Consider the following 17,267-nt stretch of genomic DNA (forward strand, 5'->3'; position numbering starts at 1 on the left):
CCTCGATAGTGACAGAGGGGCTGGTAGCAGCTGATCCAGGAGCAGGTTGAAATAGGACCTCTGTCTTGCTTGGTCTGATGGTAAGACCAAAGAGATGAGAGGTTTTGGCAAATTTGACTACAAAATAGATAGATAGATAGATAGATAGATACTTTATTCATCCCCATGAATTCAACTTTTTTTCCAATGTCCCATACACTTGTTGTAGCAAAACTAATTACATACAATACTTAACTCAGTAAAAAATATGATATGCATCTAAATCACTATCTCAAAAGCATTAATAATAGCTTTTAAAAAGTTCTTAAGTCCTGGCGGTTGATTTGTAAAGCCTAATGGCATTGGGGAGTATTGACCTCTTCATCCTGTCTGAGGAGCATTGCATCGATAGTAACCTGTCACTGAAACTGCTTCTCTGTCTCGGGATGGTGCTATGTAGAGGATGTTCAGAGTTTTACATAATTGACCGTAGCCTACTCAGCGCCCTTCGCTCAGCTACCGATGTTAAACTCTCCAGTACTTTGCCCATGACAGAGCCCGCCTTCCTTACCAGCTTATTAAGACGTGAGGCGTCCCTCTTCTTAATGCTTCCTCCCCAACACGCCACCACAAAGAAGAGGGCGCTCTCCACAACTGACCTATAGAACATCTTCAGCATCTCACTACAGACATTGAATGACGCCAACCTTCTAAGGAAGTACAGTCGACTCTGTGCCTTCCTGCACAAGGCATCTGTGTTGGCAGTCCAGTTTAGTTGATATTGCTGCTTTGAATAAGACCAATCTCACAGGCTAAGGATCTATATCTGAGCCAATGGGAGGATAATACCTTTCTCTAGGAAGGTAAAGCTGACATTTTGCGGATAATTACGTACTTAAGCCCATTACCCTTCCTGGGGCATAGGCTGCTGATAGTAGCTGGTAAAGTCCTCTGTCCTGGGCCAGTCGTTCAAGTTGTCTCCCGGTGTAGCCCATTTTAGACCATAAGACCATAAGATATAGGAACAGAATTACGCTGTTCAGCTCATCGGGCAGGCTCCACCATGATTGATCCGTTTTCCCTCTCAGCCCCAGTCTCCTGCCTTCTCCCCATATTCATGCTCTGACTAATCAAGAATTTATCAACCTCTGCCTTACATGTACCCAATGACTTGGCCTCCATTGCTACCTGTGGTAACGAATTCCACAGATTTGTCACTCTCTGGCTAGAGAAATTCCTCCTCTTTTCCATCCCTCTATTCTGAACCTATGTCCTCTGGTCTTAGGCTCCCCCACCATAGGAAGCAGCCTCTCCACATCCACTCTACTGAGGCCTTTCAACGTTTAATAGATTTCAATGAGGTCACCCTCATTCTTCTGAATTCCAGTGAATAGATGCCCAAAACCATCTACGTCAAGCTTTGTAAAACATGAGAATCTAAGCGAGGTAAACAGGAGCTGTTCCTCTAGCCAGAATGTTCAGGAATTAGAGCACATATTATCATAACTGGCAAGTTGAGAAGAAATATTTTAACTCATTAAGAAATGGTGTGGGTTGAAACCACCTAAGTGACAGAATAAAGAATATTGATTAGAAGCTCCTCTCCCTGTTGGTGTTTCTGTCGCACTGAAACCCCATGCCCAACCCTCCTTTGGGACTGTGCATGGCAAAGTTTATGGGAGATACAGACAGTGGTAAGAGATGATGCTTCTAATCAATATTCTTTATTCTGTCACTTAGGTTGTTCCAACCCTCACCATTTCCTAATGAGTTAAAATATTTCTTCTCAACTTGCCAGTTATGATAATATGTGCTCTAATTCCTGAATATTCTGCCTAGAGGAATAGTTCCTGTTTACCTTGCTTAGATTCTCATGTTTTACAAAGCTCACTGAATGGCACTCCCTCAATTGATATGCATTTCAGACATAAATTAAATCCTGCCAAATATTCTGTGAAGATAGACATTCTTAGAGGGAAAGGTTAGAGTGTGTATTGTATTACACCAAATAATGCAGTGTTAATCCCATTTAAAGGACATAGTCACTAAACCAGAAATCCAGACTGCAAAGCAACACCCACAGAATTCTGGAGGAACTCAGCATGTCAGGTAGCATTGATGGCAAAGAGTAAACAGTCGACATTTTGGGCCGAGACCCTTCTTCAGGACTGGAAAGGAAGGGGGAAGATGTCAGAATAAAGAGGTTGGGGGGGGGGGGTGGGTGGGAAAGAGGCTAGCTGGAAGGTGATAGGTGAAGCCGGGTGGGTGGGGAAGGGCAAGGGCTGGTGAAGAAAGAATCTGATAGGAGAAGAGAGTGGACAATAGGAGAAAGGGAAAGAGAAGGGGACCCAGGGGGAAGTAATAGATAGGTGAGAAGAAGTGAAAGTTCAGAGTGGAACATAGAGGAAGGTGGGGGGGTGAATTTGTTTATGGAGAGGAAAAATTGATATTTATACCATCAGGTTAGAGGCTACCTAGACAGAAAATAAAGTCCACCCTGAACATGGACTCAACTTGGCACAAGAACGGGAATGGGAATGGGAATTAAAATGTCTGGTCACTGGGAAGTCCTGCTTGCGGTGGATGATGAGCTCAAGGACTCCTGCAGTGAAAATGTGGAACTTCCTGCTAAAGGAGTTAAATTTATCTTTCCATTGCTTGGAATTAAAAAGCTAGTATCATGATTGAAGGATTGGAATTGGCTGATGAACACTTAATCTCTCATAGTGACCCTTGCACTTTGTTTATCTACCTAGACTGTACGTTCTCTGTCACATTACATTCTGTATTCTGATACTTTTCTTTCATTAATACCTCAATGTAGTTGTGTACTGAATGATCAGAAACGTCTGCCAATAAGAAACTACCAATTCATCATTATTATGTGTTGTGTATGACATAGGCAGTCAGGGTCTCATGACCATGATTTTTCTTGACAGGTTTTCTTACAGAAGTAGTTTGCCATACTTTTTTCGGGGCAGTGTCTTCACTAGGCAGGTGACCCCAGCCGTTATCACCACTCTTCAGAGGTTGTATGCCAGGCGACAGTGTGATATGCACCATCCACAAACTGCTCCCATGACCCTGATCGAGGGGGCTTAAGTGTAACCTGCAGGCCAGTGGGGAGGAGTGCCTTACACTTCCTTTGGGTGGTGTGGTAGACTTACATCTCCACTGATGACCAGTTATCAGTATTAAAATGCTAAGTAAGATTGAATTGGGTCAGATCACCAGTCTGAATCTGGTCATTAGTGGCATCATCAGGGGCAGAGTTCAGATTCATTTAGTTATCACATGCACATTGAAACATACAGGGAAAGGATGTGCTGCAGGCAGATCACAAGTATTGCCACACATTTTGTCACTCACCTAGCATGCCCACAATGTTCAGTAGAACAACAGAATAGCTACAAGATAACAGCAATACTAGTCACTCTTTTCTTCTCCACCCACTCATACACACAGACAACCCTCCAAATCCAGGATAGGCCTACCCAGGACTCCAACCTTTAGTAGTCTTGTGGTCTCCCAGACACAAGGTCTCTGACTTCCCCAGTGGAATGGCAAACTCAGAGACCTAGGTCTTCCGATTAACCTTTGGGCTTTGATTTTTGGTATCGACCCTAGGATTCACTGACGATGGGATCTCAAACCCCAGGCCTTGAACCCTGGTCTGATCGATGATGGGACCCCAAGCTCCTGGACTCAAACAGCAGATCCTGAACACATCTTTTGTGTCCACATAGTTTCCTAATCCCTTGATGTAATGGGCAAGGAAGGTGAGGATGGGTATATGAAGGTTGAACATGTGCACAGCAATCACTTATTCCTTCTGGGTGAAGATGGTGAAAAGTGACAGCAGTGCCTTATTCCCCTTCTCTCAAAAATCCTGCAGGAACTTCTGCCATCCTGCCACACTCTTGAATGTGATGCTGAAAAAGCCATCACTAGTGAAGTCTTGGACACCAAACATGTCATTTTCCTAGAACTTGTGGCATCACAGATAGATAGGGTTGTAAAGAGAGCTTTTGGTACATTGGCCTTTATAAATCAAAATATTGAGTATAAGAGTTGGAATGTTATGGTGAGTTTGTATAAGGCATTGGTGAGGCCGAATTTGGAGTATTGTGTGCAGTTTTGGTCACCGAATTACAGGAAGGATATTAATAAGGTTTAAAGAGTGCAGAGAAGGTTTACGAGGATGTTGCTGGAACTTGAGAAACTGAGTTACAGAGAAAGGTTGAATAGGTTAGGATTTTATTCCCTGGAGCATAGAAGAATGAGGGGAGACTTGATAGAGGTGTATAAAATTATGATGGGTATAGATAGAGTGAATGCAAGCAGGCTTTTTCCACTGAGGCTAGGGGAGAAGAAAACCAGAGGACATGGATTAAGGGTGAAGGGGGAAAAGTTTAAGGGGAACATGGCGGTGGGGGGAGCTTCTTCACACAGAGAGTGGTGGGAGTGTGGAATGAGCTGCCAGATGAAGTTGTAAATATGGGCTCACTTTTAACATTTAAGAAAAACTTGGACAGGTATATGGATGACAGGGGTATGGAGGGATATGGTCCAGGTGCAGGTCAGTGGGACTAGGCAGAAAAATGGTTTGACACAGCCAAGAAGGGCCAAAGGGCCTGTTTCTGTGCTGTAATGTTCTATGGTTCTAACTTGCAGCACTTGAGCAGGACCATCAGAATGAAGAGGTCCCTGTTGAAAAGATTTCCCTCACTGTGATCCTTCAATGCCACCCTGACGGTGTTTGGGATCCCAGGACCTCCAGTTGATACACTGTGGTAGATTTAGCCATTCTAGCTGGATTGATGGAAAAGGGTTCTAGATTGGTTTCCCAGTCAGCTTGAGGATCTGCCCCTACGTCAGCACGTTAAGTTGTTATCAACCCCTTGAATGTGCGATAAGTCTCAATAATGGCATCCTCAAATATTCAACACGATACTACTCTTGATTTTAGCCATTTGCTAAGTGGTAGCTACTATCCTCTGTTATGATGGATTGGCAGGAGAGGTTGCATTGGGAAATACTCCAAGGATATCTAAGAAAGAGGTTCCAAACCTCTGGGGCTTCAAGCAGATCCACACTCATGTGAAACATGGGGGAAAAAAAGCATGCAATATAAAGAGTCAAGCAGTTTAACCACCAAAAAACCAGATCAGAGCTCTGTAGCCTTGTCACACAATCAGGATTCAAGGCAGACATTAAGAGGCCAATGTGAAGAAGAGGTTCTGAGACCTTCTCAGAATCACTCAGCTGTCAACTCAGAGGGTCCAGAGGAGACACATGAGAATGATCCCGAGAATGAAAGGGTTAAAGCATGAGTTGGGTTTGATAACATTGGTCTATATTCGCTGGGTTGTCGAAGAATGAGGGGGATCTCATTGAAATCTATCAAATATTGAAAAGTCAAGATCAGTGTTTCCCAACCTTTTTCAGCTCAACATTCCCCTAAAGCATTTTCATATTTGCCAACGCCCCTCTTAGGCTTTTCAGCGTCAATGTACTTTTAACATGAGAGAAATGATTTTAATTTTTATTTATCTTTAAACCTAGCTTACACAGTACCTGTGCTCTGTACAGCAGCTTCGTTAGCTTTCTTGGCAAACATCACAAGTGAGCAACACTTTTCAAATGCTTCTTTCACCTTATCAAAGTAAATAATCTCATAAGTGGCCTTTTCAGGGTTTCTTTTATGGAAGTGTCCCTGATATCTTGATGGTTTCTTGGCTTCTTTAGACAGTACAGTATTACAAATAACACATACAGGGTGTTGCTGATCTGACAGGAATGGAATAGAAACATACTCCAGGTATGTAACATTGTATTGACATGCTTTCTGTACTTTATGTTTCTTAGCATGGTTAAAATTCAAAGCTTCACCATCTTCAGACTCATAGAGATTGTACCGTACATTTTTATCCATCATTAATGGGGCTAAATTAAAATTAAAAAAATTAACACCAACTTTTAACAAAAATTAACATGCCTATCAGATGTTGACGTCAGCAGGGAGTTGACACGATCGGTCAGGTCTCTCATGCCTCAAGTTAGGATACCACGTGCCACTTTCTGCCCCTCCTCTCAAGAATCTTAAATGCACCCTGATGACTTCTGTTTCCCCTGATGCCCTCTTAGGACATGTAACCAAGCCCCTTGGAGGGTGGGGGAGGTACTGCTCCCGTTGGGAAACACTGGTCTAGACAGTGTGGATGTGAAGAGGGTATTTATGATAGGGGGAGGAGGATCCTTACCAGGCTAAACCGAAATAAAGCTGTAGGGCTGGACAACAGGTGCTGAGGTCATAACAGAGGTCGTAATGACATCTTTAAGATATCTTTGTAGCAGTCTAATGTCCCTGCAGGCTTCAAGGTGGCTACCATCAATCTGGTGCCCAAGAGAACAAAGGTAACTAGCATCATTACTGCCCACTGGCATTGTAGCAATCATAAAATGTTTTAAGTGGCTGGCAATGGATCATATAAAATCCCACCTTCCAGATATATTAGACCCATTTCAAATCAGTCTACTGATAATGTCATGGCCTCTGCCCTCCACTCTATCCTGTCCTAGCTAGAAAATGGTGTCTCCTACGCCAGGATGTTGTTTATTAAATTCAGCTCCGTGTTTAGCATGATCATCCTTAGAGCCTGGTGGGTAAACTGTCCTCATGGGGGCTCAACACCCCTCACTGTAACTGGATTTGGGACTTCTTGATGGTAAGATCCCCGTCAATCTGAATTGGCAGCAACACTCAAGCTCCATCACACTGAGCACTGGTGACCCTCAGGGCCGTGTGCTTAGCCCGTTGCAGTTCACGCTGCTGACTCACAACCGCATTGCCAGATTCGGCTCAAACCATATCATCAATTTTGTTGATGATACTACAGTGGTTGACCTCGTCGGCAACAACGATGAGTTGGCGTGGAGAGAGGAGGTAGAGAGATTTGTCAAATGGTGCAAGAATGACTACCAGAGTCTCAAGGTGGACTAGACAAAATAGATGATTCTGGGCTTTAGGATGGCACAGGGCGACCACTCTCCATTGCACATCAAAGCCTCTGTTGTGGAGAGGGTGAGGAGTACAAAGTTCCTTAGTGTGCAGATAACGGACGACCTAACCTGGATCCACAACATTGCTTCGCTAGTCAAGGAGGCACAGCGATGTCTACACTTTCTGAGAGATTGAGGCTCCTGCCCCATTCTGCCAAACTTCTACGGGAGCACCATCCTGTGTGTTCTGTGTGGCTGCATCATTGTGTGGTACAGAAACTTCAAGGTCCATTAACCCTTCAGAATTTTATAAAAACTCTAAGAGGATCACCCCCTCCCTCTCCTCTATTTTTAGAACTTGTTGGCAGTGTTGCAGATGAAGGGCCCAAAGATTCGTCCCACAATCTCTTTAACTCACTCCTGTCAGGAAGGATGCAAAGAAGCATCAGAACTAGGACTTTCAGACTGGGTAGCAGCTTCTTCCCTCAGGCTGTGAGACCCAAGAAGGCCTTTCCACCACCATGGTCTTATCACTAGGACAGTGAGCTGTTTACTGTTTGCTATATTCTTTACCATTTACCTATGCTGCAGTCCACATGCATTTTGAGTTATACTTTATTAACTTATTTATGGTAATATTTTGGTTTATGTGATATGTGTTTTATGATGCACTGTGGTCCGGAGGAATATTGTTTTGTTCGGTTCCAAATACGTACAGTCAGATGACAACAAACTTGACTTGAATTTGAGAGTCTAGGATCAGAGGGCACAGCCTCTGAATAGAAGGATGACCCTTTAAAACAGAGATGAGAATAAATTTCTTTGGTCAGAGGGTGGTGAAAGTGTAGAATTCATTGCCATAACTCGTTGGGTATATTTAAAACAGAGTTTGAAGGGTGTCAAAGGTTACATAGAGAAGGCAGGAGATAATAGATCAGCCATAATGGAATAGCAGAGCAGATTCAATGGGCTAAATGGCCCAATTCTGCTCCTATGGCTTACAGTCTTATGACAATTCCCTTAATGGAGAGCGCCTGTGATTGACTTTGTTTAACATTTGGGGCTTGATGGATGGTTAGCCACCAGATAGTCCTCGACAGATTGAGATCAGGGTCCAGTGGCATAGCATCCAAGACAACTGAGAACCCTTCATTGCTGTAGCCTTCCTCCACCTTCACTGCTGTTGTGATATGTTATCATCTTCTACCAGCTCCACCAATGAGGTCTTGGTTGGAGTGCCTTTAGTCTGGAACCTCTCCCTTGACCTTACCACCATGGGTGGACTCTACCAGTAGCTAAGGTCCAGACGAAATCACTCGCAGGAACTCACAAGCCTCTCCACTGTGACTATCTTTGGAGAAGCAAAATCATAGATGTCATGACCAAGTCTTGTGGTCCATCTGTAATAAACATTTTATATGTGAGCTCCCGCGTCAAACTTCCACAACTTCGGTCATCTCCAAAGGGATATAACCACCCAAACATATCTTTAACTCCCCCACTTCTCTGCTTTCCGCAGGAAAGCAACCTTCCCTACCGGTGTTCCTCCTGGCACTTATTCCTCTAAGTGGTCAAAGTGCCACACCTGCCCATTTACTTCCTCCTTCACCTCTATTCGGGGCCCCGAACAGTCCTTCCAGCTGAGGCAGCACTTCACCTCTGTATCTGCTGGGGTCGTCTGTTGTGTCTGATGCCCTGATGCAGCTTTCTCTGCGTGGGTGAGACTCTTCTTAAATTGGGGGACCTCTTTGTCAAGCCCATCTGCTCCATCTGTCAAAAGTGGAGCTTCCTGGTGCCCAAACAATTTAATTCAGATTCCCATTCCCATTCTGACATGTCAGTCCATGACCTTCTCTTGTGCTAAGATAAGGCCACTCTCCATCTCTCCACCAAGGGAAATTATTTGTTCTCTCCCCCCTCTCCCTCTTCTATTCCCCACTCTGGCCTCTTACCGCTTCTCACCTGCTTATCACCTCCCCTTGGGTCCCCTCCTTTCCCTTTCTCCTGCGGTCCACTCTTCTGTCATATCAGATTCCTTCCTCTCCAACCCTTGACCTTTCCCATCCACCTGGCTTCACCTTTCACCTTCAAGCTATCCTCCTTCCCTTCCCCCCACCTTTTTATTCCCCTTCCTGTTCAGTCCTGATGAAGATTCTCGGCCCAAAACGTCGACTGTTTGTTCTTTTGCATAGATGCTGCCTGATCTGCTGAGTTCCTTCAGCATTTCGTGTGTGTTACTTTATATGTGATTTTGCGCAATAATGAACAGTAAATCAATGCAAAAAGTGCACATGCTAGAAATTTAGCATAAAAACAGAGAAGCTGAAACACTTATCTGGAGGTTGACAAAAATTCTGCTTGTCTATGATCCCTGTTTCTGTAGCTGAGTGGACTTTTGTAACTATTGTTTAAAGTTCCAGTGAAAAATTCAATAAAACATTTTATTATTCTTTGTAACTTAATCTAGGGAGATTAAGTGATTCCAAGAATTTATAAATGTTATGAAAGGGATTTAGATTTCATAATGGGCGGAGTTATTTCTCTAGTTGCTTAAGGCAGGGAGTCTCTGGAATCTGTATTGATGGTGCATGTGTCAATAAAGGTGATGTTCTTGCTACATTCAGAGAGCAAGCAACCTTTGAAGCCCAAACAGCAATGGAATCGAAACATCTGCTTGTCTTCTTTTTGCTGGCCAGCATTCCCGGAGGTACAGTACAATGTAGTGCTTTGCGCAGTCTTGGAATGAGTTAGACTTTTTGTTGTCAGTACGTGTTGTGTAAGTGGGACTGCACTGACGAGTAACTAGTGAACAAATGCAATGGTCACAGGTTGTAGCGGGGACGCTAACTGCTTACATAGTGGTGTGTGTAAATTAAATCTTGCATCGGATTAACTTTATGATACATTGCTAAGAAATGTTGGTTATGTTAACAGATAACTTTTAAGACATTGGATGAACACAGCCGAGTAAATAATTGCATGAAATTCAGTATTATGATTCTGCATTTATTATTAACAGAATGAATAAAGGGTTTTTGCATATATACCTAGTGGCTATTTTATTAGGTACATGTGTCCACCTGCTCGTTAATGCAAATATCTAATCAGTTAAACATGCGGCTGCAGCTCAATGTATAAAAGCATGCAGATGTGGTCAGGAGGTTTAGTTGTTGTTCAGACCAAGTGTCAGTATACATTAAGAAATGAGATCTAAGTGACTTTGACTGTGGAATGATTGTTGGTGCCAGATGGGGTGACTGAGTATCTCAGAAACTGCTGTCCTCTTGAATTTACCGAGAATAGAGTGAAAGACATCAAACATCCAGTGAATGGAAGTTCTGTGGTCGAACAAGCCTTGTTTTTGAGAGAGGTCAGAGAATAATACCCAGAATGTTTCAAGCTGCTTGAAAGGTGACGACTGTAACATGAACAAATATGCATTACAACCGTGGTGTGTGAAGAGTATGTCTGAATGCACGACAGATTGAGTCTTGAAGTGGATGGGCTACAGCAGCAGAAGACCATGAACATACACTCAGTGGCCACTTTATTCGGTACAGGAGGTTCCTAATAAAGTGCAGAATGACACACAAGCACTAAGCGACTAATTGAAGAATCCTGTTATAGCCCAGAAGATTCAAAAACTTATTAATGTCTGCTTCATTGCCATCCAGTGATGACCATCTAGAGACAGAATGCGAGTCCTTCAGGAGTGTGCTCTCTAGGGATTTGGGGATTCTTGGTGGTCTGGGTTATTTATTTATTTGAGATACAGCACAGAATAGGCCATTCGAGTCACGCCGCTCAATGACCAATTCACCTACCAACCATTACATCTTTGGACTGTGGGAGGAAGTCAAGTCAAGTCGCTTTTATTGTCATTTTTCAACCATAACTGCTGGTACGTACACTGTAAAAACGAAACAACATTCCACCAGGGTCATGATGCTACATGAAACAACATAAAACTACATTAGACTTCAGACCTAAACGGGACTACATAAAGTGCACAAAACTGTGCAAGATGGTACAATAATTAATAAATAAGACAATAGGCACAGTAAAGAGCAAATTACAATATAATAATAAATAATGTCAATGTAATTGTAAATGTAAATGTAAACAATGTTTTAGCAGGAATTGAGAAAGAAATGAGCAAAAATTGCAAAGGGAGTGAAGTAGTGTTCAGTTGAGGGTGTTTGTGTGTGTAAGTTGGTGTCAGACTAGACTCTGGGTATTAGGGAGTCTAATGGCTTGGGAGAAGAAACTGTTACACATGAGAGCCTGAATGCATCGGTACCTTTTGCCAGATGGCAGGGGGGGGGGAAGAGCTTGTATGAGGGGCGCCTGGGGTCCTTCACAATGCTGCCAGAGCACCTGGAGAAAACCCATGGAGTCACGGGGGAGAACGTACAAATTCCTTACAGGCAGGGAAGACCAGGATTTTAAAAAAATATTTAAGAAAATAAATTAAATTGTACAGCATCTCATCTTGTAACATCTAATTATTTAGTGAGATATTATACTTAGTGTAATCTTGATATAAAAATGCTTACGCACTTGTAATTTATTTGCTGTAATTAATATATTTCGGAGGTACCTAATAAAGCAGCCACTAAGAGTGTGCTTCGAGTAGATATTATGCATAGTGCCTCAGTCATGATATGTAAATATAACCATATAACAATTACCGTATGGAAACAGGCCATCTCGGCCCTTCTAGTCCATGCCGAACGCTTACTCTCACCTAGTCCCACTGACCCGCACTCAGCCCATAACCCTCCATTCCTTTCCTGTCCATATACCTATCCAATTTTGCTTTAAGTAACAATACCAAACCTGCCTGTACCACTTCTACTGGAAGCTCATTCCACACGGCTACCACTCTCTGAGTAAAGAAATTCCCCCTCGTGTTACCCTTAAATTTTTGCCCCCTAACTCTCAACTCATGTCCTCTTGTTTGAATCTCCCCTACTCTTAATGAAAAAAGCCTATCCACGTCAACTCTATCTATCCCTCTCATAATTTTAAATACCTCTATCAAGTCCCCCCTCAACCTTCTACACTCCAAAGAATAAAGACCTAACTTGTTCAACCTTTCCCTGTAACTTAGGTACTGAAACCCAGGTAACATTCTAGTAAATCTTCTCTGTACTCTCTCTATTTTGTTGACATCTTTCCTATAATTTGGTGACCAGAATTGTACAAAATACTCCAAATTCGGCCTTACCAATGTCTTGTACAATGTTAGCATTGTACATTGAACATTTAAGGTATAGTTTTAATGTTAGATTACTTTATTGTTTCAACATATCAACTATCTGCATATGCACCAATAAGCACAACCTCACTATTTTGTTCTCTTTTTGCACTATTTAATTATTTCTCTTATGCCATCATGCTATTACAGATCGTATGTGTTGGAATTCAAATTCAATTCCAACTCCATCTGCAAGGAGTTTGTACATCAACCCCATGATAAACGTGTGTTCCTCCAGGCCCTCTTGCTTTTTTCCCACAGTCCAAAGGTGTACAAGTTATTAGATTAATTAGTCATTGTAAATTGTCCTGCAATTAGGCTAGTGTTAAATTGGTTGGTTGCTGAGTGGTGAGGCTTGTTGAACTGAAAGGATTTGTTCTGTGCTTATCTCAAAAAAAAAGTCTATTCATAATACATTCCAATGCTGCTGCAAAACAATGCCAAATTTTACTACATATGTCAGTGATGATTCTGATACCATCAGGGTGGATGAACAGGACCCTGACAACCCACGCTCAGTGTATTGGGAATGGTTTCTTCCCCTCTGCCATCAGGTTTCTAAATGGTCCATGAACACAATCTCGCTATTCCTTTTTTTTTGGCACTATTTTGTTTTTAAAAAAATTATAACTCATAACAATATCTTTATGCCTTGTACTATACTGCTCTCATAAAACAATAAAGTTTTGACTTATTTCGGTGATAATTAAATGGATTTTGATGTGTAATCACAAACAAATATATGAATAGTTGTGCATATAATGTACATGATTATCTGCAAATCTACATATTCGGTTCTGAATGTTTCTTCGATTCAAGGGACACAAAGTCATGAAGATGTTAGATTGTTACAGCATAGAAGAGATTGTTCAGCCTGCCAAACTCCAAGCATTCAGTTGCATTTCCCTGCTCGCTCAAAAACCCTATTAATTATTCCCTTCCAAGCTGAGGCCAGCAGGAACCGGTTATATGGTTCAAGTTTTGTTATTGTTTGATATCCTTTTTATTGGTTCATTGGTTTATTATTATCACTTGTACCAACATTCAGGGCACAGCTTGTCTTGCGTACTGTTCATACAGATCACAAAATGTGCTGAAGTAGGACAAGTTAAAATTATAACAATGTGGAATGAAGTATAAAAACTACAGAGAATTTGCACTGCAGGAAACCAATAAAGTGTAAGATTATTTTTCATTTTTTATTTTTACTTAGATTTTGTTTAGATACTGCATGGAACAGGCCCTTCCGGCCCTTTGAACCACGGTCCTCAGCAACCCCATATTTAACCCTGCCCTAATCAATGGATAATTTACAATGACCAATGAACCTACCAACCGATACGTCTTTGGATTGTGGGAGGAAACCAAAGCACCCAGAGGAAATCTATCACTGGGAAAACTTACAAACTCCTTACGGGCAGTGGTGGGAATTGAACCTGGTTCGCTGGTACTGTAAATCATTGTGTTAACCACTACCCCAACGTGCCACCCTAACAGGCAGATTGTGAAATGAAGAGTCCATTTTATCACACAAGATAACCTTTCTGGAGTTGATAACAGTGGGACAGAAACTGTCCCTGAGCCTGATGTCATGTGCTTTCAGGCTTTGTTATGAACTTTTGCATGTTCTGTCTGACGGGAGAGGTCAGAAGGGAGAATATTAAAATAATATCTTAGTTATTTTGGAATAATTGGCAGCTTTAATAATTAGTGCATTAACCCTCAGGACTTCATTACTCCTTCATTAGTTGGGAGATTGAATTCAAGAGCCATGAAGTAATGTTACAAATCTAAGCCCACACTTGGAATATTGTATTTGGTTCTGGTCACCTCATTATAGGAAAGGTGTAGATGTTTTCCAGAGGGTGCAGAGGACAGTCGGCAGGATACTGCCTGGATTATTGAGCATGTTGGTTGATTGGGATAGGGCTGTTCTCTTTGGAGTGAAAGAGGCTGAGAGGCAACTTGATAGAGGTGTACAGGATGATAATTGGGATAGATCGAGTGGATAGCCAGAGAATTTTCCCATGGCTGAAATGGCTAGTACCAGGGGACATAATTGATTGGAGGAAAGTATAGGGTGGATGTCAGTGGGAAGTCTTTTACAGAGTAGTGGGTGTGTGCAACACGGTGCCAAGGGTGTTGGTAGACGCAGATACATTATGGGCATTTGAAGAAAGTATTAGATAGGCACACAGGAGATAGAAAATGGTGAGCTGCAGTATATAGGAGGGAAGGGTAATATTGATGTTGGAGTAGGAAAAAGGGTTGAAGACTTCTAAAGATATACAGTGCAGAGCATTCAGAATGGTTGCATCACCATCTGGTATGGAGGGGCCACTGTATAAGATCAGAAAAAGGTGCAACATAGTTGTAAGCTCAGCCAGCTCCATCATGGGCACTAGCCTCAAAAAGGCAGCATCCATCATCAAGGACCCCTATCATCCAGGACATGCCCTCTTTTCATTGTTACCATGAAGAAGAAGGTACAAGAGATAAACACACGCACACACACTTACTCACTTACTTTCAGGAACAGCTTCTTCTCTTCCACCATCAGATTTTTGAATGGACAATCAACCCATGTCCACACCACCTCAGTATTTTCTTCTCTCTTTTTTGCACTACTGATTTTTTTTCTTATATATACTTCTTAGTGTATTTATAGCTTCTATTACCATGTATTGCAATGTACTGCTACTGCAAAACAGCAAATGGCATGACATTTGCCTTTGATATTAAATCTGACTCTGAATCTGAAAAGGTTGGCCCAATTTCATGGGCTGAAGGGCTTGTAGAGTTCTGTGTTCTACATGGACAGAGTATGGAGTGCTGTGGTCTAAGTGTGGGTTGATGAGAATAATCAGAATAGCAGCTCAGCATGGACTACATGGGCTGAAAGGCTATTTCTGTACTGTAGTGCTCTGTGACTCCAAAACAAGATTAATGTGGATAACAACCTCCAATAGCTTACACAAGGCTCGAGATAAGAAACAGGGACCAATGGACACAGTTTTAAAATGAACAATCTTGCCTGAACTATCAACTGTTTATTCTTTTGCATTGATGCTACCTGACCAGTCCACACTTGCCGTACCCTGTACTCTCAGAGGGTGATGAGAGTGTGGGACGAGCTGACACCAGAAGTGGGTGGATGCAGGTTCGATTTCAATAGTTAGAGAAATTTGGATAAGTACAAGGATGGGTGGGGTATAGAAGGCTATGGTCCAGGTACAAGTCCATGGGACGAGGAAAAATAATAGTTGAGCACGGACTAGATGAGCCGAAGGATTGCTGTAGTGTTCCATGACTCTGTGACTCCAAAACCTGTTGAGTTTCTCCAACACTGTGTATTGTTGTAAAATGATGGATGGAAGACACAGAAGTGTATATGAGGAATTAGTTTTACTTGGAGCTGTAATGATCTGGAACTGACTGCCACTTAAAGTATTGAAAACAGACAATCAGGTCTTTCCCAAGAGAATTTGGTTTAGCATTTAATACTGTCATTCCCACAATCCTGATTGAGAAATTGCAGAACCTGGGCCTCTGTACCTCCCTCTGCAATTGGATCCTTGACTTCCTAACCGGAAGACCACAGATTGGTGATAACGTATCCTCTTCGCTGATGATCAACAGTGGCACACCTCAGAGGTGTGTGCTTAGCCCACTGCTCTACTCTCTGTATGCACATGACTGTGTGGCTAGGCATAGTTCAAATACCATCTACAGATTTGCTGATGATACAACCATTGTTGGTAGAATTTCAGTTGGTGACGAGAGGGTGTACAGGAGTGAGATATGCCACCTAGTGGAATGGTCCCACAGCAACATCCTGGCACTCAACGTCAGTAGGATGTAAGAACTAATTGTGAACTTCAGGAAGGGTAAGACGAAGGAACACATACCAATCCTCATAGAGGGATCGGAAGTGGAGAGAGTGAGCAGTTTCAGGTTCCTGGGTGTCAAGATCTTTGAGGATCTAACCTGGTCCCAACATATCAATGTAGTTATAAAGAAGGCAAGACAGTGGCTATACTTCATTAGGAGTTTGAAGAGATTTGATATGTCAACAAATACACTCAAAAACTTCTATAGTTGTACTGTGGAGGGCATTCTGACAGGCTGCATCACTGTCTGGTATGGAGGGGCTACTGCACAGGACTGAAAGAAGCTGCAGAAGGTTGTAAATCTAGTCAGCTCCATCTTGATTACTAGCTTACAAAGTACCTAGGACATATTTAGGGAGTGGTATCTTAGAAAGGCAGTGTCCATTATTAAGGGCCTCTAGCACCCAGCACATGCCCTTTTCTCACTGTTACCATCAGGTAGGAGGTATAGAAGCCTGAAGGGACACACTCAGTGATTCAGGAACAGCTTCTTCCTCTCTGCCATCTGATTCCTAAATGGACATTGAAGCTTTGGACACTACCTCACTTTTTTTTAATATACAGTATTTCTGTTTCTGCAGGTTTCAATAAACATAATCGATTTTCTTGTTTATTATTATTATCTTTTATTTTATTTATTATTTTCTCTCTCTGCTAGATTATGTATTGCATTGAACTGCTGCTGCTAAGTTAACAAATTTTGCGTCACATGCCAGTGATAATAAACCTGATTCTGATTATGCTTCTGAACTACAGTCACTTGCCCATCCATTGAGATGATCCTACAACCAGAGAACTCACTTTAAGGACTCTTGATCTTGTTATTTCATGTTCTCTTCATTTATTGCAATTTATTTATTTCTATTATGGGGTTATTGAGTATGCCTGCAAGAAACTGAATCAGAGAATTGTAAACAGTGACATATATGTAGCTTCGATAATACATTCCTTTTCATTTTAAAAATCTTTTTATTAATTATTATTGAAGATTAACAAAAAAGATATATTAAGTCAATATGGCATTATATACAATAAAGAATTAAATTAGTAAATAACTGATTAACAAAGCTAAGCAATATATTAATAATAATAAGAGAAAATAAAGTGTTAAGAATATTTTTTTTTGAAGGGAAAAA

At 41.9% G+C, this 17,267-nt stretch overlaps 2 protein-coding genes across 4 annotated transcripts in view; one reads left to right on the top strand and one right to left on the bottom strand.

Moving 5' to 3' along the window:
* LOC140726145 (sperm flagellar protein 1-like) overlaps nt 1-17,267 on the bottom strand; it is a 111,454-nt gene that overhangs the window by 82,161 nt on the left and 12,026 nt on the right. The gene's annotated exons all lie outside the window — the stretch shown is intronic.
* The window catches only part of LOC140726144 (snake venom metalloproteinase BjussuMP-2-like), a 68,007-nt gene continuing 60,329 nt past the window's right edge, over nt 9,590-17,267 (top strand). For both annotated transcript variants that reach the window (XM_073042117.1, XM_073042118.1), the window contains exon 1: nt 9,590-9,688. In XM_073042117.1, coding sequence (XP_072898218.1) covers nt 9,637-9,688 — 52 coding nt within the window. In that variant the 5' untranslated portion in view covers nt 9,590-9,636. The remainder of the gene's footprint in view (nt 9,689-17,267) is intronic.

Source organism: Hemitrygon akajei, chromosome 4, assembly GCF_048418815.1.
Source record: "Hemitrygon akajei chromosome 4, sHemAka1.3, whole genome shotgun sequence".
In the NCBI taxonomy this organism is placed as follows: Eukaryota; Metazoa; Chordata; class Chondrichthyes; order Myliobatiformes; family Dasyatidae; genus Hemitrygon; species Hemitrygon akajei.